General features: G+C 54.0%; 1 protein-coding gene across 2 annotated transcripts in view; it reads left to right on the top strand.

Moving 5' to 3' along the window:
- Positions 1-24224, top strand: part of SPOCK2 (SPARC (osteonectin), cwcv and kazal like domains proteoglycan 2) — a 28098-nt gene extending 3874 nt beyond the window's left edge. Inside the window, exons 2-10 of one of the 2 annotated variants that reach the window (XM_023547059.2) lie at positions 11610-11655; positions 11903-12017; positions 13551-13665; positions 15614-15728; positions 16166-16282; positions 16750-16968; positions 18447-18509; positions 20052-20189; positions 20322-24224. In XM_023547059.2, coding sequence (XP_023402827.1) covers positions 11610-11655; positions 11903-12017; positions 13551-13665; positions 15614-15728; positions 16166-16282; positions 16750-16968; positions 18447-18509; positions 20052-20189; positions 20322-20467 — 1074 coding nt within the window. In that variant the 3' untranslated portion in view covers positions 20468-24224. The other variant, XM_064269702.1, reaches the window with a different exon arrangement.
- Positions 24225-24918: the final 694 nt, after the last annotated feature.

The following is a 24918-nucleotide window of genomic DNA, read 5'->3' as shown; positions in this document are numbered from 1 at the left end:
AGCTGGGATTTGAACCCATGTTGTCTAACTCAGCTTTGCTTTTCCGGGAACACTAGGCCTAACCTTTAGTGAAAGTGGGAAGGATGAGTCTACCGTGAAGAAAAAAGTCTGCCTTGGCTTGTGCCAGGTAAGCCTCCAAGGATGCCCTGGGCAAGAGCAGCACCTCCTAGGAAGGTAGGCCAAAGCCCCCATCATCTTCAGCAGTTTGCCACCAGCCTGCCCCTAGTCCCCAGCTGAGTGACACTCCAAGAGAGCCAAGGCGTACAGTGGGATCAGGAGAGGCCTGGCCTAGGAGTTGGCAGGTCTGGGTTCAAGTTCTGGCTCTGCCTGTCTGGCTACATAATGCCGGGCACATCACATAACCCCTCTGAGCTTTGGTTTCAGAACGGGAGTCTGGAATGAAAGCATAAACATGAAGGCATCTTGTCAGAGGGCAGCCATTCCAGGCAATACTCTCCAGCCCCATAGAGAAACCACTGGACAGATCAGCATTTCCGACCCCATGCCTCAGTCTCCAGTCATGTGCACTAATTCACTCATATGCAGCAGATTTGAGCACCTACCGTGTGCCAGGTGCTTCACTACCATCCTGTGGTCTGGCCCTGGGATACCACTGCCTGCCGGCCACCTGTAATAATTCTCATGCTTTTATGAACATAAGTAGGCCAATAGCAAGTCTTAACCCCAAAGGGGCCCCTTATCACCACCCTCTCCCTTCCCCAGCATACACCTGAACACATGCAATTGTGGGAGTGAGCTGCGCAGATGTTTGGGGACGAATGTGGGTGTGCAAGAACCTGAAACTAGGCCACAATGGATTCCACAATTGGGATAGGAGGATAGGTCCTTACTTGGCCTCCTCCACCGCCCTGGTGTCTAACTCCTCTCCTACACTGGAGGGGCTGGCATATCCCAGAGGCAAAGGTTAGAGAGTAAGTGCGGTGCTCCAAGCCTTGGGAAGAGAGGGCAAGAAGAAAACACTCTTTGCCTAATGATGGGGAGGTCTATCATATGTGCCTCTTATCTTCCTGACAGTCTGAAGAGGCTGGAAAGCCAACATCCCCTCCCATTTTCTAAGAAGACAGAAGGCTGTCAGGAGGAGCAGTGGAGCTCTATGGAACCCCAAGTCCCCAAGGGCCCAGGGAGAGTGCTCTACTTGTTTTCCTAGTGAGAGGAAAGAGCTAGCTGTGCGAGCTACTTCCCATTTCTGGGCCTTGGTCTTCCCATCAAGTTAATGGGCAGGATAAACAAAATAATTTCCTGCGCCCTTGGCATTCTGTGACTCTGGAGGATGGCACTAGAGCCCTTCAACTGCCCCTCTGCTGTAAACTTACCCCACCTCACCCACCCCACCACCACAAGCTGGCCAGCAAGCCTTTGGGTTTAAGGAAGGGATTGCCCTTTTACTCCTGAGGAAGGAGATACGGTTTCAGTATCTGTGACCACATCAGGGTGGGGTATGTTTTAGCTAGAGGCTGAGAAACCTGGGAAATGGGGCCTGAACAGCACCTCGGGACAAACACCAGGTGGGGGCTGGGCGTGCCACCTTGCTTATGCTTCTTTGCAGGTGCAATGTGAGTCTTCTTAGGGCCATGGACAGGGAAATAGGTGTCCAGGCCTAGGCCTTAGATACATGGTAGAGTCTAAACTTGGCGGGCGGCCCTGGGCCCAGCTGATGGCTATAGGGTGACGTGATTCTTGAAGCGTGCTGGCCTCTGAACCCCACCCCTGCACCTCCCAGAGACTTGACCAGCACGCAGCTGCAGAGATAGCCCCTTCCGCAGGGCTCCTGTAGTTTTTATTGGCCATAAACTCATTTGGCACATGTTGGGTGCAGCCTCGAGGCATCACATGTGCTGTGGGCTTGTATCTTCAGAGTTCTCTGACTGTGATTTTTAATGTCTGTGTGTCATGCTCCACCCATGGTAAGCTCCTGAGGGCAGGAGCTGGGTATAGATACCTTACCATCCTATCCCCAGAACCTTGCACAGGGTGTTTGCACGCAGAGTAGGTGCTCAATATAAATGTGTGCACTGTGGAACATGAGAGCAAGGAAGGATCTGAGGGGTCATCTCCTCCGGCCTTCCTCTTCTAGGTGGTCTCTGCTCCAGGTAGCAACACTGAGAGTTCGGGCATTGGAGGTAAATGTTATAGGCCGTAGGGGTCAAGGGAGGATGGGGCTCTGGTCTGAGCTGTTGGTTACTTGAGAAGATCTTGTCCTCTTTCTGAATCCGAGAAAAGTTGAGGCAGATACGCCTAGAACCCAGGACCCCTAACTCTCCAATCACTCTTTTGTAGGATTTTTTTGTAGGAGCAAACAAGGACTCCAAGGAAGATTGTCCCCTGTGCTCCCTGTCCTTCAGCACATGTGCCTTGTGGGCCTGCGTCTGGCTACAGCCCTCTTCCCCTTTCTCCTGGGGTAGGGGGCTCAGAGGTCACCGCCCCTTCCCCACCTCAGTGCCCTCAGAGCAGGTACTACCCCAGTATACCTGTGGGGTGAGTAAGAACGGGTTCCCTCAGGTAGAGAAGAGGAGAAGGCTGCACTCAGCACTCACAACAAGCCCAGCCTCTGCGTCTTCCCTCTGCCTGGCTCCCTCCCTGACCCTGTGTCCCCTTGCACAGCTCAGAGAATCGGTCTGACATTGTTCAGACTCCTGTCCACTCTTCTCAAAGTTCTGGGTTTGGTAGAGCTGGGCGGACAGAACAATGGAGGTTAACCACCTTCTCGCCCCCGCCCCGACCCTGTTTTTCAGATAAAGAAACAGGACCACAGCAGGGCAGGCCCTGAGAACCTGTCTTCCCTGTGGTCGAATGTTCTTCCACTATACGGTGTCCAGGTTTCCTCAGCTCTAGTCCCTGGGACCTTCCTCAGAGATCCCTGGGATTGAAATCCTGCCCTTCCCCCACCCCCACCGCCATGTCCCTGAGGTCCTGAGGCAGCTCGAGATGTTTTACCCATGGCACCCATAGCTTTGTCCCTGGAGTAGCTTGAGAGCTTAGGAGCAGGGGAGTATGGGTGGGCGTTGGCACTGGGCATACCTGAGCCCGGCAGAGCTGCTGGCATGCAGGGAGTGATAGACGCACTTTTGGCCTCCAAGGAAATTCCTCAGAGGCGAGAGGAGGTGGGAGCCGGTCAGAGTCTCCCAGATGCCAGCCTCCTTCTGTTTGTCCAGGCCTGACAAACAGCCGCTGCCCCTCCCTCTGTGAGAGAGAAGCAAATATTTAATTACTGCCCCTCCTCAGCCTGTGGCAGTCAGAGGAGCTGTGGGTGTAGGGGGGCCTTAGCACTCCCTCAGGGGGAAAGTTGCCTCCTCAAGGGCACTCTGTCTGGGCATTTGGATATGTCTTGGGGGTGCCGGTCCTCAGTGGCCCCCACTTTGCTTCACCCCGTTCCCTCTCTCTGTGTGCTTGCTGCTGTTTCCAGAAGGTGGGAGGAGGCCCCAGCCACAGGTTTCCATCCTTGATTAGAGGCTCCCTTCCCTGAGGAATGAGGTGGAAATAGCTCCAGGAACAGATGCAAACAGTGAAGTGCTGGGCTACTAACCGAAAGGTTGGAAGTTCGAACCCACCCAGAGGCACGCTGGAAGAAAGGCCTGGCTATCTGGAGTGCAGTTCTGCTCTGCAACAAATGGGGTCACTATGGGTTGGAACTGACTCTGGGACAATGGTTTTTTGTTGTTGTTGTTACAGGGCCTCTGGGAGATTGAGAGGGTCCTGGCCCACTTCCATTTTTAGAGGTTCTTGATCTATTAAAAAATAAAGTGATGCCATAGTGGGGTTACAAAGTTGTAGTTTATTTAAAGTCTTGTGAAGATTGTCTTCTCTCAGTCTTGTCAGTGTGCCTCCAGCCTTATATCCTCCTTTGGAGACAATGGCAAAAGCCTGTATGGGAGGCCTTTTGTGGACTATGAGACCCAAAAATGCCTTCAGCTCACACTTCCCTCCAGGCTCCCACTGTGTGCGCCTAAGAACCCAGCGCTCAGCGGTTCTGTTTTGTGTCTTTTCAATGTACAGAGCTTCACAATTTACAAAGTACTCTCAGATATTGTTGCACTGGGCCCTCCATCACCAGTGAGGAAGGCAAGGGGGTTAGCCCTGTTTTTATAGACACGGAAGTGGAGTCCAGCGGGGCAAGTGACTCTCCAGCCTGCAGTCTCACTGCCCAGGGCAAAGTGGAAGCCCGTGCCCTGATTCCATGCCTGGGTTCAGTCCCCACCTGACTGTGCTGCAAAGGGGCAGGTGGAGATCTTTCCCCAATAAATCAGGGCCTTGCAGGCTGCTCTTCCTTTGCGTGATTCACTGCTGCGTCCCCTCCTGCCCACCAGATGGAAAGGCTGGTAAAGACTGGGTTAATTCAAGCTGTGAAGTGAGCGGGTGATTTGGGTGCTAATTAAAATGACAGGAAGTAATCAGCGCTTGGAATCACCCAGCATGTGCCCCCTAAGCAGGACTAGGCCTGCGCACTCACCACCATCTCTCCCCAGCTTGGTGCAGTGGGCCTGTCTCCATAGCAACCGAGCTGAGCAGCAGAGATCAAAGCAGGAGATGGGTTAGCTACAAACCAGCCCAACCAGGGGTGTGCAAAGGGGTTTCTGGAAAGTGCCTGGAGAAGGGAGGACCCAGGTGTCTCCCACCACCACAGTCAGCCCCTCCTCTCCCTTGCTAGGGGACTCCTGTCTGGAGGTTGAGACAGAGCTGGTGTAGTGGGAGAAACCACCCAAGGGCTCGGCATTGGGCCTCTTGGGTCCAGCCCCTAGCCCGGGACTTTTGTCATCAGCTAACATGGAGCAGTACAGAGTCCTGGTTAGGAGCTGGACTCTGGAATCACAGTTTTGGGTACCAATACTGTTCTGCTGTGCCTGGATAAGTCACTTAACCTCTGCAAGCCTTAATTTTATCACCTGAAAAATGGGAATAATAACAAGTTCCCTGAAGGCTGTTGTGAGGATTGAGCGTAAGAGTGAATGTATAGTACTTAGGCCAATGGCTCCCACATGGTAATGCTGAAAAGATATTAGCTGTAATTTATAGTATTATTACTATGTGCTAGGTACAGGGCATACAGAGATGGACTTTATAGGATCTCTGCCCTGAGGAACACACTACCTAAACAGGACAGACAGAAGCAGAAGCAACAACATAGCTTCGCAGTATAACCAGTCATAATAGATTTACACAAGGCACAGTTGGCCTGGAGGAAAACTGGATTTGGGAGGGGCTGGGGAAGGTGGTGCCTAAGCCGGGTTTTGAAAGATGAATAGAATTTCTGGGGATGGATGTGAACCCTCACTCCGGAAGGGGAAGAAGGACGTGCCAGAACATGCCGTGAGAGGACCTGGAGCTGGGGTAACCAGGAACAATCAAGAGAAGACACTTCCTTCTGTAGGTACTAGGGAACCAGTGAAAGGTTTTTAAAATACAGTATTCATTGTATTTTCCCTCATTGCAAAAATATTACATGTCCACCATAGAAATTTTAGAAAATTGGGAGAAAGGCAGAAAAAAAGGTGACAAAATTCTCTGTATTCTCTGTGTTTCCTCAGAGGAAACCACTGTTCACATTGTGGTTTTTAATCCTTCAATTGCTTTGCTTGAGGCATGCTTGGAGGGAGGAAGGGCAGCTTCTCTTTTTCATCCCCGAGGGCTCATTTTAGAGGAGAAGAAACCAGGAACATAAGCAAAGTATTAGATGGAATCCTTGGGTGGTGTGAACAGTTAATGCACTTAGCCTGCTAACCAAACAATTAAAGGTTCGAGTCCACCCAGAGGCACCTTGGAAGAAAGGCCTGGTGACCTGCTTCTGAAAAAAAAATCAGCCATTGAAGACCCTGTGGAGCAGAGTTCTGTTCTGACACACATAAGGTCAGCAGAAGTTGGAGCCGACTTGACGGCAGCTGGTACGGGTGGAGATGCAGGATGCAGACTGGGGGGACTTAGACCTGAGACCTGGTGCCGTGGTTCTCACTCCACTGCCTCCTTAGAACCAGTGCAAACTCTACCAATGCCAGGCCTCACCCAAGAGATGCTGATGCCAGGGCCCTTGGACATTGGAAGTTTTAAAAAGATGATTCTAGAGCCATGTGACACAGAGAAAGAAACTTAAGCCCGTGAGGGGAAGTGACTTGCCCAAGGACACGTACAAAGAGCTAGGAAAGAAGTGAACTCCTGGTCCAAAATCCTCTCCACCTCTGCCCACCACTTCTCAGTATGAGACGCTGCTCCTCTCTTCTGGAAGGCCCATCTCTAGTGCTCTGGAGCAAGACCCAGGCCAGAGGGAGACGGGCCGCAGCACGCATGTGGGGTCAGATCCCAGACAGGAGAGTCCTGGCTCGACTACTCATCTGGTTTGTGACCCTTGGCTGGTTGCTCTGCTTCTTGAGCCTCAGTTTTCTAAAAAAACATTTTTTTTTTAGAAAAAACTTTTTTTTTTGTTTTAATTGCCTGTTTTCTCAATTTCAATAGAGATGGTCTACTGGCCCTGCCTATTTTGCAGGATCATGGGGACGAAATGAAGACAGCCAGTGAAAGAACCTGGAGAGGACTTCATTTAAAAGCACCGTTAAATCCATGCCACGGTGCATCAGTACACTCCAGAAGTTCCCTCACGTGTCTGCTCTTTCTGAGACTGCTGGGTTTATGGTGTCACAGCTGCAGTTAGTGATGGGCCACACTAACCGGGTCCATAGACATGCTCCTGCTTTATCCCCGAACTGTGGGTCACAGCCCATGGCCCACCCTCCTCTGGTCTGGCTCTTGCTCAGAGCACTACAGATATGAGCCCTGCCAAATCCCTGTTTTTCAGGCGAGGACACAATTGGCGGCCGAGCCAGCATTAGAACCAGGGCTCCTGCTTCCTGAGGGGACCCTGGTGCCCTTATCAGGCCATTTCTCGCAGCTGCTAATGAGCCCACTTGGGTGCCATAAATAGACATCACTGCATTGAGAGGCATTATTCACACCTGCCAGCAAACACCTCTTTTTCACCTTATGGATGCCACCAGCCCACACCTGACCTCAGGGTCCCCTAAGTGTGTCTCTGGGCTTTGCCCCCAGAGGGCCATTCCTAGACTGCCCCAGGACTTCCTTATGGCCCCTCTCCCCTCACTGCTAAGACCAATTCTCATCACAACCCTACGGTCTCTGTTCTCCCCATGGCCTCTCGCCTTCACTTTTCAGGGGCTCCTCACGTGGCCGCTTCCTATCCCCATGTTCCTGTTCCTCCCCTGCGCTCTCCACCTGAAGTCCACTGTCTCTTCTTCAGTAATAACAACTTTTATCATTGAGTGCTTCTGGGACACCAGCCCCTCCCAGACACCATCTTTTTTAATCTCCCAGTAATCCTATGAGCTGGGTGCTGAGACGCCTAAGGTCAAGGTGCTTGCTCATGGTCAACTAGTAAGGGGAAACAGGGGACTCTCGACGCCAGGGGTTGCTTCTCCTCCTCGGCCCTCTCTCTGGCTGGCTGCTCCCATTCTCCTGGGAGTGAGGGTCCTGGGGTCAAGAAACGCCTAGGCTTTGCTCCACCCTGTCCACCACAGTCCTCACCGCAGTTCCACCATGGCAGGGACAAAGAGTTTAGCTAGGACCCAGGACAGCACTTGTATAGAGAAGGGGCTCCATCCCTGCAGGTGGGTGGGGCAAATGACCTACTCTTGCTGAATCAGGGAGAGGCATCTTACCCTGCTGATGCTTCAGGGTTTGGGGGGAGGGAAGGAGACCACTCACCACAAGGCATCTAGCAAAGGAGCAGGCTGGTGAAAAGCCTTTCTTAGAACTCCTTCTCTCCCCTGAATTTCTAGTCAGAAATTCTTGGTCTTGACCTGTGAGAACCCACTTTATACTGAGCCCCAGAGGCTTCTGCTCACAGCCTGGTGGGAGGTTAAGGCCCAGGGTAGGGCCAGAGTAGGGAGTGAGAAGACATTAAGGCACTCGGCTGACAGCCTCGGGTCAGAGCCTGGAGCACAGGCCATGGCCCTTCCCTACTCCAGTGCTGGCGGTAGGGTTTATGGGGCACCCAACTCTTGATGGTTGAGGGCAGGAGACTCATGCCAGCCTCACAAAATCCAGCCACGTCTGCTGCCTTCTTTACAACCTCATCACCACCGCCCTCCCAGGGGATCCCAACTTTCTGGAGGTCCAGCCCTACATTTGCACCAGCCCTTGTAACCCTGGCCTCAGCCACTCTCAGCCTCCGCTCCCCACATGGGTTGGGGTAGACCCTGGGGTGAGGACCCTTCCATCTCTGAGGATCTCCTGGAGAAGGCTGAGTTTGAGCTGCTGCCTTTGCCTCCTACTGGGAATCGAGGGAAATTGTGTCTCAAGTCACTTCCTCAGAGGCTTGCCCAGAAGCTCAAGAGGGCTCAGGTCAAGTGCTATGGAATCTGGGTGGGTGCCCAGGAAGCCAGGCTGGTGTGTCCAGCGCCCAGAAGTGCCGTCCCAGGCCTTCCTGTCTGCTGGGTCTTGTGCCTTAAGGACTCCTTGGACATGTTTGTGTAGGGTAAAGGGATAGGGAGAGAGACTAAGTGAGAGAGACAGAGGAGAGAGAGAGAGGAAGAAAAAGAAACACACAGAGAGGCACATGAAAGCTACAGACTTCAAGAGGGAGGAGCAGAAATAGAGACCCAGGCCAGGCAAGCCAGGCTGTCACAGGGAAATGGGCTGTGGCTCCCTGCCCCCGCCCCTCATCTCTCACCGAGGACAAGGCAGGAAGGCCAAGCTTGAGAGTGGGCTTTGGTGCCCACGTGTAAAAACTGGAGGCTGCTCACAGAAGTGGATTTTGTTACCTCGTTCCTGGATAAGAACCATCTGGCATTGGGGGGACTGCCTCAAAGTGTCCTTATTTTCCTACGCACACTGAGCATGCACTACTGCTGTGCACACTGTGCGTATACACACGCTTGTCAGTGGGCACCTGTGCACACATGCACATGTAACTACACATACATGTTGTATGAGTCATGCCCATGAACGTGCCTGCGTGCACCACAGCCCCACATGCACTTGCACACCTGTGCGTGGCACATACCCAGGTACCCACCTCTACACAGTGCACTCCATCAGCCTGCATGGCTCTGCCCCTTTCCAGCCTTTGCCCAGGCTGGGACATATTGTGGAGGCCGTGTTAACAAATGCCCTCCTCCCTTCCTGCTCTTCTGATGCTTGCCAACTTCTAGGGGAAGCTTCAGTGGCCCCAAAGCCCTTGTGGGTGTCCTTCCTTGTGCCAGTGGCTGCCCCCATGTGGGTGCCCTCTGGTGTAGGAGCCTTGCAGTGTATCACACCTCCACCCACAGTGTTGCCTTTGCCCCCTGCCCTTGCACATCTCTGACCCTAGGGTGGGGATGGCACTCAGCTGAGCATGGCTTCCCTCTCTCTCCTGCCCCCATACCCCCTCCAGAAGCCTGATCCAGAGGTGGCAGCAGCTAGCCATTCTCCAGGCCCCAGAAGCCCTTTTCTTGCCTAGCTGGCAGAGCCTCCACCAGGAGTACTCTTGGATCTGTTGGCTGGTTTCTAGCAACTGCTCCCGACTCATAGGGGAAAGGGGGAGGAACCAGAAGGAGTTGAGGGTCTCATGCCAGGGAGTGAGGTCGGGTGGGAGCTGCTCTACCTCTGGCCACTCTGGAGTCCACGGGCCCATGGGAAGGCCCTGCAGCCAGAGCAGGTGAGAAGCCATCTCCCCCGGGTCTCCCAGGGGCCTCAGGCTGGGACAGTGTGTTGTGGTGAGACCCTGTCCCGGCGCCAGGAGACCTGGACTCTGTGACGTGGGACCTGGGTCAGGCTGTTTCCCTCTCTGGGCCTTCTGGCCTCCCCTGCATCCTGATGAGCTCTGAGGGCCTTTCAGGATCCTCTAAATCTGATGGTTTGAGCAGGACTGTGGTTACTGGGGAGCCATCAACATTGGGAGGGAGCATGCCCCCACCACCACCATTCGCCATCATCTGAGCTCCACCATCAGCAGCATTAGCCCTTGAGTGATAAAGAGGCCCCGTTCAGCCTGAGGAGGGGGTCCTTCCACCCTGCACTCACGTGGGGGGTAGGTGTCAGGAAGGGGCCTGCCAGAGGGGACCCTGGCAGAAGGGGGAGAGAGGCATTTCTGGGGCATTCAGGGCACAGACATTGAGAATCACTGCTTCTGGGGCAATACGGGCCTGCAGACACCTGTCCTGGTGGTGGTGTCTGGCTGGGTTGTTAGGACCAGCTGCAGGGCCAGGAGTAGAGGAAGGGGGTCTTACACTCTCAAAACCACAGCCCCATCCTTACTGCTCCTGGGCCAGGCCCTGAGTGGGCCCAGGCCTTAAACCGTCAGCAGTGAAGACAGGAAGACTGGCTCCCAATTGGCGGCTCGTCAGAGGACAGTAGTAATTGTCTTAGTTATTTAGTGCAGCTATAACAGAAATGGAAACCCTGGTAGCGTAGTGGTTAAGAACTACACCTGCTAATCAAAAGGTCAGCAGTTTGAATCCACCAGGCGTTCCTTGGAAACTCTATGGGGCAGTTCTACTCTGTCCTATAGGGTTGCTATGAGCCAGGATTGACTCAATGGCAACGGGTTTGGTTTGTTTGGTTTTTTATAACAGAAATACAACAAATGGGTGACTTGAACAAAGGGAAATTTATTTGCTCACAGTTTAGGAGGCTAGAAGTTCAAATTCAGGGTGCCGGCTCTAGGAGAAGGCTTTCTCTCTCTGTTGGCTCTGGAGGAAGGTCTTTGTCTCTGAACTTGTGCTCCTGGGCTGTCTCCATGTGGCCTGGCATCTCTCTTCCCCCATCTTTGCTTCTCACATGCTTGTTTAATCTTTTATATCTCAAAAGAGATTGATCTAAGACACACCCTACACTAATTCTGTCTTATTGACATAACAAATAAAACCCATTCTCAAATGGGATTATAACCACTGATACACCCATTGCCTTCTAGTCAATTCCAACTCTGAGTGACCCTGTAGGAGAGAGTAGAACTGCCCCATAGAATTGCTAAGGATAGCCTGGTGGAATCAAACTGCCGACCTTTTGGTTAGCAGCCATAGCATTTAACCACAACGCCACCAGGTATCCACCACAGACATAGAGGTTAGGATTTACAACACATATTTTGGAGGGACACAATTCAACCCATCACAGTAACGAAAGGCCATCGCCCAGCAGCACAGCCAGATGGTGAGGCCAGGGGAACCCTGGGATCCTGTGGTCCGAGGGTGGGCCTCCCACTAAGATCCCCGTCTCTCTCCCTTTCTCTTCCTGCTCCGTTTACCATAACCTGCTGTGGTTCCTGATCCCCAGGAGGTGGAGGTGAGTACAGCACACCCCACTCTCACCTCTTCTCCCTCCACACCCTTGCCCTGACTTCTTCCCTGCCAGTATCCAATATGGGGTAGGGGGAATGAGGAACTTGTGGGAGAGACTGCAAGGGATTCTGGACCTGGGCTTAGAGAGAGAGATGTTGGAGGAGGCAGCTGGCAGGGCCTGGGTGGACAGGGGACATCCAGGAAGCCACCAGGGTCGGGGGCAGATTTACATGTGGGAGTGGTGGCCCAGCCCTCCTCTCCTTGGCCTTGGAGCTGGGCTGACCCCTCAAGTGCCCGTTCCTCCTCCCCAACTCTGTCTTTCTCTAGGATGACTACATCAAGAGCTGGGAGGACAATCAGCAGGGAGATGAAGGTAACGTGCCCTTCTCTGGTAGGGGAAGGTTGCTGGCACCCATGAGGACATGAGACCAGTGGGCAGGTCCCAACCCTGGCTTTGGGGGCTCCTTGAGCAGCCAGGCCCAGATGGGGCAGGACTTCTGAGCCGAGGCTCTGGTTATCAAGGGCTGCTGGAGGGAGGAGCCTTCCAGCTCAAAAGTGGGGCTGGGGATTCCTGGGTTTTCTGGCACTGATTCCCAGGTGACCTTTTCCCCACCCTACAGCCCTGGACACCACCAAGGATCCCTGCCAGAAGGTGAAGTGCAGCCGCCACAAGGTGTGCATCGCCCAGGGCTACCAGCGGGCCATGTGCATCAGCCGCAAGAAGCTGGAGCACAGGTGAGGAGCTGGGGAGCTGGGAGTTCCTGAGAGGATTTGCCCAAAGAGTAAAGTCTTGACTGATCCTCTCCTTCTGTGTTAGTTACCTATTATTGCAAAACAAACCATAGTTACCTCAAAACTTAGTGGCTTAAAGCATTGTTTATTATCTCACACCGTTTCTGAAGGTGAAGACTCCAGGAATGGCCCTGCTGAATGGTTCTGGCTCAGGGTCTGTCATGAAGTTATGATTAGGATGTTGGCTGGGTCTGCAGTCGTCTGAAGGCATGACTGGGGCTGGAGGATCTGCTTCTAAGCTTACTCACCTGGTTATTGGCTGGAGGCCTTAGTTCCTAGTCACATGGGCCCCTCCATAGGGCTGCTTGAGTATCCTCACAACATGGCAGCTGGCTTTCCCTGAAAGGAGTGATATGACAGAGAGCAAGGAAGAGAGACCTAGTCATGGAAATCACACATCATTACTTCTGCCATATTCTATTTGTTAGAAGCGAGTCATTAAGTACTGCCCACATTCTTGAGAAGGGGCATTAGGCTCCATCTTTTGAAGAGAGAAATGTCAAAGAATCTGTGCATGTATTTTAAAACCACCACCCCCTATGACAGCAATCCCTAGACACTGTGGAACCCAAGGGAAGTCCCATCTCTTCCCTGGACACTGATATCCATGTCTGTAAGACAAGTAGGTATGGACCAGATCATTTCAGCTTCCTTCTACCTCTAACATGCAATGATGTCATGACATATTTAAGGTTATAGTTTCTGAGACTCCCAGAAGGGGGAAGGCGAGGGGCATTTGAGGAGGCCCTGGCTCCAGTCCAATGACAAGAACCTGCCTGACTCCAAGACCCCCAGAAAAGGCTCGATTTTCCTCCCCTCTTTCCTAAATCATAGAATCAGAGAACAGAGACTGAGGAGTGTAATCTTAGATGCCAACAGGGGCCTGGCAGGTAATGTAAATGAGTGAGGAGGGATGGGTGAGGGATACTCTGGAGAGCGCAGGCCAGATGTAAAGGGAAGCTGGATGGCAGGGCCATGATGGGCAAATCTTCCATTTTCTAAGAAAGGCCAGACATCCAGATTTTTATGTTAGCTCTCCCGTTTTGTAAATGTTGGCAAATAGTTCAATTAAAAAAAAAAGAAAGAAAGAAAAAACAACCTTGGTGTCCAAACAAAACAGATCTGCAGGCCAGACGTGGCCCCCAGGTTTGTGACCTCTGAAATGGTATGATATGCAAAGCCCGACTTTCCTTTACCTCTCACAGTTGGACTTGGCATTCTACCTCAAGGCTCTGCTGGACTCAGTAACACCCTGGAAAAGAGTGACCAGGGGGTCTGTGCCCGCCTAGTTGGTTCTACCCGTATGAGCTGGGGGAGGGTCTTGCCTGTGGGCAGGGGCCAGGAGCCGGCTGCATCTGGTATAGGTTGCTGACACCAACTTCTTATTGGAATGGGTCCCCTAAATCCTCATTTCTCCTGTCCCTCTCTCGTTTTTGCCTCCCTCCCTGCCCTCTCCCCACCCTTCTCCTTCTGTAGGATCAAGCAGCCTACCCTGAAACTCCATGGAAACAAAGACACTGTCTGCAAGCCCTGTCACATGGCCCATCTTGCCTCTGTCTGCGGCTCTGATGGCCACACTTACAGCTCAGTGGTGAGGAGCCCTGCCCCCAGGTGGGGTGGGGCAGTTGACATACATGAGACCACAGGGAGCAGAAAGGATGACTCAGCTGGGTCTCCTGGGGGGTTCCCAGTGTCAACGTAGAGCTAGACAGGCTTGGTCACTGCAGGGACACCCATAGGAGGGTCACCTGCGGCTCAGGCCCTGCGCGTTCCTGCCCTTGGGCTGCCCTCGGACAGGTGCAGGTAGGGGGTGGGGCCTGGAGGAGACACGTGGACTGGTAACTGAAGTCAGAGTAGGTGAGGTAAGGGCTCAGGAAAGTCCTGAGGGCTATGGAAGGGAAGACCCACTTGTTGGGGGGTAAAGACAGGATGGAAAACCTTTCCACAGGCAGACTTCTACATGTTGGCCTGGTTTTCCCCAGCAAGCACGGGCTGTTCTGGGGAAGGAGAAAAGAATCCTTTCTGAGATGACGATGTGGGAGGAGCAGTGCTTGGGGGAACAAATTCCCACCTTACAGGATTTTTGTGAGGACAATATTCATGAGACAATATTCGTGAAAAAACAAAATTAAAAAAGTCGATGAGTTCGAGCTCTGTAGGGTTTTCTCCTGTGAGTGAGTTCGAGCACAGTTCTACTCTGAAACACACAGCGTTGCCATGAGTTAGAATCGACTCAAGGGCAACTGGTTAATATTTGTGCAAGTGCTTTATAAGCACTGAGATGCAGGTTGTAATTGTGAGCGTAGCACTAGCAGTGAGGAGTTGGGAGTAGCTTGTGCCGTAGAGGGTGCTGGCTGTTAGGGAGCAGCCAGCTGGATGGGATTGAGTTCTAGGAAGGTGGGGCGAGACAGCATGAATCTAGGGCAGAAGCTACATTTAAAAGCAAAAACAAAAGTTGCCGTGGAGTCTATTTGATTCCAACACATGGCAACCCCATGTGTGGAGAGTAGAACTTCTCCATAGGGTTTTCAAGACTGTGACCTTTTGGAAGCAGATCTCTGGGCCTTTCTTTCGAGTGGGCTTGAACTACCAACCTTTCAATTAGTAGTTGAGCACTTAATCGTTTGCACCACCCAAGGACTCCAAGCTAAATTTAGGAGAGATAAAAAGGGAGACAGAGGCAGAGCCAACAGAGGGAGAAGGAGAAGCAGAAGGATGCTGTGTCACACAACACAGCCAGGGCAGGGGGTGTTTGGGCTGAGCTTGTGGTCCAAGGTTTATGGCTGCTGTCATGTAGGGAGGTGAAGAGTGGCAGGAATGGAGGAGCTTCTCTCAGAAGCCAGCTGCAGGGGACAACTGAGGCAGAAGCGTCTCCTGGTGAAGGCTGGGGAACAGGCAAATGTTCAATAGACGATTGTTGTTGTTGTTAGGTGTTGTCGAGTCGGTTCCGACTCATAGCGACCCTATAAAACAGAGCAGAACTGCCCCATAGGGTTTCCAAGGAGCAGCTGGTGGATTTGAACGGCCAACCTTTTTGGTTAGCAGCTGTAGCTTTTAACCACTGCACCACCAGGGCTCCCAATAGACGGTGGCTGTTTGTTATTAAGAGAACTGAGAAGAGCCTGCTGGAGGTGACTGTGGGAGGCCACTGAGGGAAGGTTCCAGAAGGGAGGGGTCAACAGCAGATTACACAAGGATGTAAGGGAACGTGATGAGAAGTAGGATAGGCCCTGAAGGCAGTGGATTGGTGGAGTGATAGGGAGATGGGTGTCCTGGGAAAGAAAACTATTCAGAGAGAGTGGGCAGGTGCAGAGTGGGGTTTCTGGGCTCTTCGACAGCAAGGACTGTTCCCTGGCCCCCTTCCGGGGCCTACTGCCCCTTACTACTGTGCGCCCTGGTCTGTAGAGGGTAGAAGGGCTGTCTCTAGGGCTGTTCATGGGTGCTTCCCTCCTGTCTCCAACGGAGAGGCAGATGCAGCTGCTGTGGTAGGCTTGAGGTGCCCAGCTGCGGGACCCAGCCCGGCCTCTCTTCTTGCGCAGTGTAAGCTGGAGCAGCAGGCGTGCCTGAGCAGCAAGCAGCTGGCGGTGAGATGTGAGGGCCCCTGCCCCTGCCCCACGGAGCAGGCTGCCACCTCCACCACTGATGGCAAACCAGGTAGAGAAGAGCGAGTGTGGGCCACAGCTGGCCGGGGCGGGGCCTCCTTCAGGGCTCAGGGATGGCAAGAGAGGTTCTGCAGGGACCAGTGGTCAAAACAGGGAAAGGCCTGAGGGACCTCTGAGGCTGGGGGCAGGGCCTGGCTAGTACAGAGTAGGAGAGCTTGGGGTCTCTGCCTCATTTCTTCTCCCTGGGTATCTGGAAGGTGGGGTGGAGGGCGGGGCTCAGCCACAGGAAGCTGGAGCTGAACGTTCCTAGGGCTAGGAAGGTGGAGGATAGGAGAAGACACACCTGAGGTCTAACTTCCCTCCGCACCTTGTGTCCCTGACCACTGCACAGTCTCCTGGCCTGGGAGCAGCATCCCAAGCTGAGATCAGACTTGTGGTGTCACCCCATATTCACCCTCCACCCCCTTGTCCCTGTTCTGCCCCCTGCAGAGACCTGCACTGGTCAGGACCTGGCAGACCTGGGGGATCGGTTGCGGGACTGGTTCCAGCTCCTTCACGAGAACTCCAAGCAGAACGGCTCCAGCAGCGGAGCCAGCCCCACCACTGGTACAGGAGCTGGGTTGCTCTGCCTGGGAAGATGGAGGGAAGGGGCACTGGGGCCCACCAATTCTGAGCTCCCTTCTGCCAGACTCTCGGCCCGTAAAGAGTCCAGTCCCAGAACAGGGGAAGTAGACTTCAACTACAGAAGGAGCGATATGGGTTAGCTATTAGGAAGAACTTTTTAAGATGGGTGGAGGAAGCTTAAACCCTGAAATGGGTAGTCAGGGGAAGGGTAGGAGCTGTTTTTGCTGAAGGGCTTTCAAGGCAGAGTTTCAAATTGCTTAGGTGCAGTCCGATCTAGAGGTAGAGGGATGGACCTTCCACCATTCTTGAGTTTCTAAATCCCACGGTAGGTTCAGAGCTGCCTTGACTTTGAGCAGAGCCTTGGAGCTAACAGAGAGGTGGACGGATGGAGGGACAGATGGACGGAGCAGTTTACCTCAACCTTGTCTGAGCCCTGGCCTTCTCTCCAGGGTTGGACAAAAGTCTGGGGGCCAGCTGCAAGGACTCCATTGGCTGGATGTTCTCCAAGCTGGACACCAGCGCCGACCTCTTCCTGGACCAGACGGAGCTGGCCGCCGTCAACCTGGACAAGTACGAGGTCTGCATCCGTCCCTTCTTCAACTCCTGCGACACCTACAAGGATGGCCGGGTCTCCACTGCCGAGTGGTGCTTCTGCTTCTGGAGGGAGAGTGAGTGTGTCCCCTCGCCCGGCTGCCCCCAGCCCTCCCGTGTGGGCTCTGCCGCTACTCCAGGCGGCAGCCTAAGAACCAATGATGGGGAGAAAGACCTAAAGTCAGAGAAGTTCCCTCTGGGCCAGCTGACCAGGCCCAGAACTTTCTGGCTTGCCCACCCGGCACTCTCTCAAGTCTCTTAGTGCCCAGAGAAGCCAACACTTTTAGCTCCCTTTCTTGGCATGCTCCCAGGTGGATCCAAGTTCTGTGGGCCCTGAAGCTTATACACTTTTAAATTAAGAAAGAATATTAAAAACTACCAAAATAAAATGCCTAGGGCTCTTCGGGAGCCTTGGAAGGAGTTGTGTAAGTGAGAGGACCTGAAGCTGAAGTGACACGAACCTCTCAGTGATCCCACTTCTGGACCCAGCTCACATTCTTTGCCCCAAAGAAGTGATCACGTAGGCTATCATCAGCGTTAGAGATGTGGGCCACCTGTTAGCTGTGTAAACCTCAGACCAGGGCCACCCTTGGGCTTAGAGATCATCTGGACCAAGCAACAACGTCCTTGGTGGGGAAACAGGTTCCCGAGGGGTCAGCCGACCGGCCTGGAGTGGGGTTGGCCCCGGTGACCTGCCTCACCAACTGCCCTGCTGTTGAGAGGGGAAGCTGTACAGTATCTCCAGGTTTGGCTTGGGCTCCAACACATGCTAATTTGGGCTCCTGGGCAAGTCACCAAATCTTCCCAGGTTCAGTTTCTTCGTCTGAGTTGGGAGATAACAATACCTTCCTCGGAGACTGTGTGAGGGTGACATGAGATCGTCTGTGTGCAGAGCACCGTGTACATCACAAATCCCTTGCAAACATGAGGTGTTCTGATCAGCCTTGTCGCCCCTAACTGCCCAACCTTCCTGTTGCCTGCACTGTGCCAGCACTTTTACCCTCAAGGCCCCTGAAACGCATTGCATCCATTCTGTTCACTGGCCTTCCTGGGCAGGAGGCTGCGACTTGCTCTCATTGAATAGTCAGGCCTCCAGCTTGGGGGGCCAGGGGCTTCCCAAGGTCACAGCCAAGTTTGAGGTTTTTGTCGCTGGTTATTTCTAGGCCTGGGTGTTCTGTCCAACATTCCCCTGGGGCCTCTCACCCTGGAGTATTGTGCGGTCACCCACCTTGTCTGAATCCTGGTTACTCACTCATGGGCCCCCAGCACCCTCAGGGAGCCTGGGGCATTTGGCTCTTGGGAGCCCTCAGCCCATCCCACAGCAATGTGGGTGGCTTCCTGTAGCTGGAGGCTGGTGTTTCGTCCCGCAGAGCCCCGTACAGGCTTCTGGGACCTGAGAGGACTCAGTGCTTCCCAACATCACCCTGGGGCACCCTGTATCAGTGCCTGGGTGTGTCATCTTGCCTGGGTTTCTAAGCTTTGGCGGAGGGGGAGGGCTCAGTGCACCCACCAGCACCAAGGGATAGCCTGTCAGAGGTTGCTTTTCTCTCGACAGAGCCCCCCTGCCTGGCGGAGCTGGAGCGCATCCAGATCCAGGAAGCTGCCAAGAAGAGGCCAGGTGAGCGGTCCTGGGTGGGGCGCTCAGACGAGGAGGCAGGGAGGGGTGCTTGAGGGTGCCTAGGAAGTCAGAAGAGCGAACCTTCCTCCCTGGTTTTATCCTTGTGGTGGGCAGGGTCTCCCAATTAGCCCTTTGAAAAGTGTGTTTTAAGCACTAATTTGGTGCCCAGCCATGCCAGGCTGGGGGTTGGGATGCAGAAGGAATTCAGAACCTTCCATTCAAGTGCTTACTGTGCCCTGCTTGTGGGCAGAGCTTGAGCCAGGCCCCTCCGCAGGCAGATACTCGCTCATGGGGTCAACAGCCACGTGAATGGCAGCCCGGGAGAGAAGCAGCAGCAAGCCCAGCCGAGCAGAGTGACGAGCAAGGCAGACTGGTCCCCATCCTCACTGCGTGCATAGGCTGGTGGGGGAAACACCCACACAGAAATACAGATGACCCACTGGGACATGCATGGAGGAGATGGTCAGGTGCTGGGGACAGGACAAGGGGGTCTAAGTTAGTCTAAGGGGTCAGCAAAGTCCCGAGGAGTTGGCGCTCAAGGGGAGACATGCCAGGTGAGAAGGAGACAGCTGAGGGCAGAGCCAAGGGCGGGAGAAAGTATGTTCTTGGGGGACAGAGAAAAGGGTCCAAGGCTGATGGACAGAGGAGTTTGGGAGTCCACATCATGCAGGGACTTCTGCGTCCTTGAGAGCAGCCTGGCATTTAGCAGGGACAACAAGACCAGCACACGTGAAACCCAGCACTGACTGTGAGCCCCGTGGCCTTCAAGGAAGCCACCACAATCCTCCCCCTGGAAGCAACCCTCTCATCCGTATTCCCCAAGCCTGCTCCTGTGCCTTATGGCACCCATCCTTACGTGGCATTGTAAGTCTGTATGTGTATCTCAGGAGTCCCTGGACATTGCAAATGTGCTCGGCTGCTAACTGACAGGTTGGAGGTTCAAGTTCACCCAGAAGCACCTTGGAAGAAAGGCCTGGCTATCTCCTTCTGAAAAATCAGCCACTGAAAACCCCTCTGACACACATGGGGTTGCCATGACTCAGAGTCCACTTGACGGCAACTGTTGTTTTTTATATGTGTCACATCCCCCACCCCTGGTCTGGAGGTGTTGATTGCAGAAGACACCTGGTGACTGGAGGGAGGAGCAGCAGTAGGTTGAGGCCTGAAGAAGGTGGGCTGGGCCTGAGGTAGGTTAGATTCAGAGGGGCTGAGGAGAGAGGCCTGGGCGTTCAAGGCAGGTGGCAGCCGGATGATGGCACAGAGGAGGAATTGGGGGCGTCGGACATGAGATCACACTGGCTGTCCTAGAAGACCTGGGGCAGGAGTCAAGGAGGCTGGAGGCAAAGGAGCTCCCATGGAGAGGCAGCGTCACAGGGGCTGGCACAGGAGATTTAGCAAAGGGGTTTCCTCACCTCCAGTGTGTGGGCCCTGCGTGGTCAGTACCTGGAGTGGCTGGGCACTGTGGTGTGGACAGCTTGTACCCAAGCCCCTGGGCCGCCCTGAAGGGCTCACGCTCTGATCCTGCTGGGTGTGCCCCCTCAGGTGTTTTCATCCCAAGCTGTGATGAGGATGGCTACTACCGGAAGATGCAGTGTGACCAGAGCAGCGGCGACTGCTGGTGTGTGGACCAGCTGGGCCTGGAGCTGACAGGCAGCCGCATGCACGGGAGCCCTGACTGTGGTAAGGGCCTCAGGGCCTGAGTCTGTGGAGGCTCCTGTGGGCCTTGTGAGGGTGGGGGGAGTCCCAGCTAAGTGGGGTGGGGGTTGGCAGTGAGCCGGCTCCTAACCTGCCTCTTCTGTGTCCACATCACAGATGACATCGTGGGCTTCTCCGGGGACTTTGGGAGCGGCGTTGGCTGGGAGGACGAGGAGGAGAAGGACACGGAGGAAGCCGGCGAGGAGGCTGAGGAGGAAGAAGGAGAGGCTGGTGAGGCCGATGACGGAGGCTACATCTGGTAGATGTCTGCGGGGAGCCGGGCAGGGTGCTGACGGCTGGGGCAGATGGGCTGGCAGAGACCTGGACAGATGCAGGCAGCCTAGTGAACCGAACGGATCCAGAAAACACGGTGGAAGGACCTGCCTCCAATGGGGAGACTGGACGTGTGAGTGTGCATGGCATGCGTGTGGCATGTGTGCCTGGGTGCGTGAGTGTGCGTGTGTGTGAGCACATGTGCGCGGCTTCGGCTGAAAACGTGTCCTTGGCCCACATTGCTCCTGGCAGAGAGCCACCCAACAACCCCTTTGGTCTCCACATACTGTTTCCTTTCCATTAGTTGTTGGTTTCAAAATACATACATTTGTACCCATACACTCACAAGGCCAAAATTGATGAAATGAGATGCCCCCAGTCACAGCCCCTAACCAAGCCCAGCTCTACCTGACACCCTGGGGTTCCTTGATCTGATTTGTTACGGTGGCTCCACAGTCCTGCCTCCTCCTGTCCATGCTTGCCCTTCTCCCCCCTCCTCTGAGGTCAAGCTCTGGCCTGAGAGAGTGTCCCGGTTGCAGGGAGTTCTCTGCTGTCTGGGTGTCCTCACAGGCTGGGCCAACGTGGCTGTGACATCCTCGCCTGCCTCAGATGAGGCCCGCAAGGACACCCACCCACAGCAAGCCCCTTCCCTGTGCTCGATTCCCAAGCACTGGAGAAACCTTCCTATCCCAAGGCAGGGTGACCACAGGTGCCAAGAAAGAGCTAGGGACAGAAGCTGAGAGATGAGTGGAGGGGAAGGCCTTGCAGAGTGGCTGAGGACCCTCCCATGAGAGAAGGTGGAGTGGGGTGAGAAGGGGGGGGCAGGTCAGCAGGGGGGGTCCACAGTTGCAGGTACTGGGTGGAGTTTTTAGGAGTGGAGGTGGGGCCAGCCCCAATGCCACACCCAGGGATCGCCTGACCCCTCTCTGTGCTAGAGATTGATTTGGGGTCTCGGATGGGGGCACTGGACTGGGGCTGCCCTCTTGGAGGGGAATGGGCAGGGGTCATGCAGGTGACGGCTGACTGGCTCCCACATGGTATATCTGTGAGGTGCTGCTCCTCCTTCCGCCCCGTGCTGGGGGTCCCCTTGTTCACTCAAGGGAGTCTGATGATCAGAAATGGCAAGTGAGGGGCCTGGGTCTTGGCTCGGGGGGTTGTGTGTGTCTATTCCTCCCTGACCCCTTAACTAAATGCACCTGCCCTCCCAGACCCACAAGAAGGGCTGTCCCTGAGACCCCTTAGCAGAGCAGCTGAGAGCTGCAGCCTTCCTGCTCTGGAGCCCCTGCTGTTCCTCCATCTTCCCCTTCCTCAAGGGAGAGACTCCAGTGGCCATTGCCAGCCCCCTCCTCTCAGCCCTTGGGGTCTTCCTCTCTCCCCTCTGAGGCTCCCTAGGACTGCTCTAGTGATGGGCTTCCCCAGCTCTGTTCTGAATCTGTGTAGTGTTTGGGAGCAGTGACAGGTTAGAGGGGGCAGGACTGAGGAAAGCTGGGCTCTGAAGCCACACCTCACTGTTCCCCCAAATCTCCTTACCAGGTGGGAGCCAGGTTTGATGAGAAGGAGCCCCTTTTTTTTTTTCTTATATGTCCAGCTGTCCCTGTTGAGGCAAATTCCTGAACAACTTTGGCAAAAGATTTCTTACCCAGACTTGGGCCCCTGATACCTTCTGGGGTAGTGAGCACTGTGAGTGTGTGTGTGTGTGTGTGTAAGTTTGCGTGTGTGCATGTGTGCGGGCCATGTGTATGTGCGTGCCTGGGGGCTATCCTGAGTGGCCTATGCGTGTGTGGTGGGACACCCTGTAGGCTGGTGAGTGGCTGTGCCGGTGGGGTATGGGATGTGGGGGTCAGTGTGACGAGGCTCCTGAGCAAGAATCACAGCCTGGCTCCCCCAAGCATCTCCCAGCCTCCGCCAGCACCTACGGGACTTCGCGGAAGACCCTCACCCTGTCCGCCCCTTGATCCACCCTGGAGTCAACAGCTTCCCAGTCCTCTTTTGGGGGAAATTATGCAGGTCCACTTAGCCCTGTAAACTGCTTGTCATTCCGCAGCACAGTTCTGACCCCCACGGTGTCGCGCTGTCCCAGACCCCCCACAGCCCCCCTGCCCCCCTCCTCGCCCCTCCCCTGTCCTCGGGCTTCCCTCCCGCGGCCCCAGGCTCGTCCAGGGAAACCTGTTTCACGTCAGCCCTCCGCTCTCTGGAGCAGCCCGCTCCACTGCCACTACCGGAGCTACTTGAAACCTCCTGCTCTCGCTAGGATCGGAGTCTGCCTGTCTCTTCCCTCTGCCCTACTTGGACTTACTAGCACTGTTCTCGGAGCAGCTGCTGAGAATGGTGGGGAGCCTGGGTGGGGAGAAGTGCAGAGACAGGGCACGCCCGTGCTCTCACTGCCCCCCACCCCGGGGCGCATGTGCTCTGGCTGGCTCCGGGTCTTCTGGTTGTGCACGTTTCTATGACCTCCTATGACCTTGTAAATATGTGTTAGGAAGAATGCGAAAGGCACTGAACTAGACCCTGGTGGGGCAGCTCGCCCCATCTCTGGATTCCCATTTTGCTCTCCCCCAGCTCTGAGACTGAGGCCACCCCAAAGGTAGACACAAACAGCTATTCATCCAAGTCACTTTTTGGCTGAGAGCTTGAGGTGTCCTCATAAAGAAAGTTCCAGGTCAGTTCTTCCTCAGCAAGTGGGTTCATGCCCTTGACCTCGCTGCCAGCCCCCACCCCTCCATGCTCCCTACACAGATGCCCTCTGTGAGGCAGGCAGGGGAAGTAGGCTGCATGGAACAGAACCCAACCAAATCCTACTGAACAGTTTCTTGGCTGGCCCTGACCTGCCCCTGGTTGCCCCAGGCCTCCCTGGCCCACAGGTGCTGGGAGAGGTGGGCGTGTCTAAGAGTCTGGTTGGGGTTGAGAAAATAAATGTGCCTTGAGGGACCACTCAGAGAGAGCCCAAGGGTGCCAGGGAAGGAGTAGTGGCAAGAGAGCTCAGGAGGACAGAGGAGGGAGGTGAAGCTGATGATGGCATGAGGGACATTGTGCCTGACCCGTGTCGCAACGGTGGACATGCTCTTCCCCCCCATTCTGCCCTTCATGATCTCCGCCTGCTTCCAACTTCACCTCTGAGTGGGACCCATTGGTATCAACATCAGAACCCTCCATTTCACCAAAGCTCTGAGCCCTCAGCCCTTCAGGAGGAGGCATGGCTGACCTTTGACCCTTGGAGTCATTGTCAGGCTGTGGGCAGGCAGGGGTCAAAGGGAAGAGACACTAGGGGTGCAAAACAAGACGGGAGACATCCCAAGGAAGTCCCAAGCAGAGCAAGCTGCTTTCTAGCCTGAAGCCTACTTAAACTGTGTCATGTGCAATAACTGAGCTTAGAGTTAAGAATTGTGTTCACGTGCTTGGATTTCCGTCTGTATATTTAAGTGCTGAAATAGTATCTTTCAGTAATTTTAGATGTTTAAAAAAAATTGAAGAACAAACTGTTAGACCGTGTGTGTGCATTGATGGGCATTCAAGCATCCTATGGATCACCTGACCCTCTCCTTTTTCCCCTGCGCCCCCTCCTCACGCTCCATCCACGCCTCCACTTGGGGCCCCTGCCTCGTGTTGTCTTATCTGCCTATTACTCAGCCTAAGGAAACAAGTACACTCCACACATGCATAAAAGAAGTCAAATGTTATTTTTAAGAAAACAGAAAATAAAAACTTTATAAACACCACCTGCTGGCAAAATTCTGCTTTTTCTTCCCCTTGGAGTTATTTTTCAAAAAATGGCCTTCACAAATGAGGTCCTATAGACAGTCTCTCAAGGCATATTTCTCCTATTTGCCTTTATGTGTGAGTCCTGGGAGAGGGAGGGGTGGGAGGAGGGCCCGATTTAGCAAGGGGAGGACCAGGAACAGCCTAGACATAGTTTTGGTATAATTGAAAACATATGTAATCTCTAAGGAGGCCTGGTGGTTCAAAGGTCAAGCACTTGGCTGCTAATGGAAAGGTTGGCAGTTCAAAGCCACCCAGTGGAACAATATGGAGAAAGCCCAGGTGATCTGCTTCCATAAAGATTATAGCTAGATGACACCTATGGGGCCGTTCTACTCTGTAAGACATGGGATTGTCATGAGCCGAAAATTTGCTCGTTGGCACACAACGACATGCAATCTCTATTTGTATATGTACAAATAAACACATCTACATTACAAAGCAGAGATCAAACTTTTATCCTGCTTTTCTTCATTGAACATATTATGTATGAACCTTTCCCTTCCCCACCCCATATTGGAAACCCTGGTGCCACAGTAGTTAAGAACTACGGCTGCTAACTAAAAAAGTCAGCAGTTTGAATCTACCAGGCGCTCCTTGGAAACTCAGTGGGGCAGTTCTACTCTGTCCTGTAGGATGGCTATGAGTCGGAATTGACTTGACACCAACCGGTTTGATTTGGTTT

This window comes from Loxodonta africana, chromosome 16, assembly GCF_030014295.1.
Source record: "Loxodonta africana isolate mLoxAfr1 chromosome 16, mLoxAfr1.hap2, whole genome shotgun sequence".
NCBI lineage: Eukaryota > Metazoa > Chordata > Mammalia > Proboscidea > Elephantidae > Loxodonta > Loxodonta africana.
Note: the sequence above shows the minus strand (reverse complement) of the source record. Positions and strands in the feature narration are given on the sequence as shown.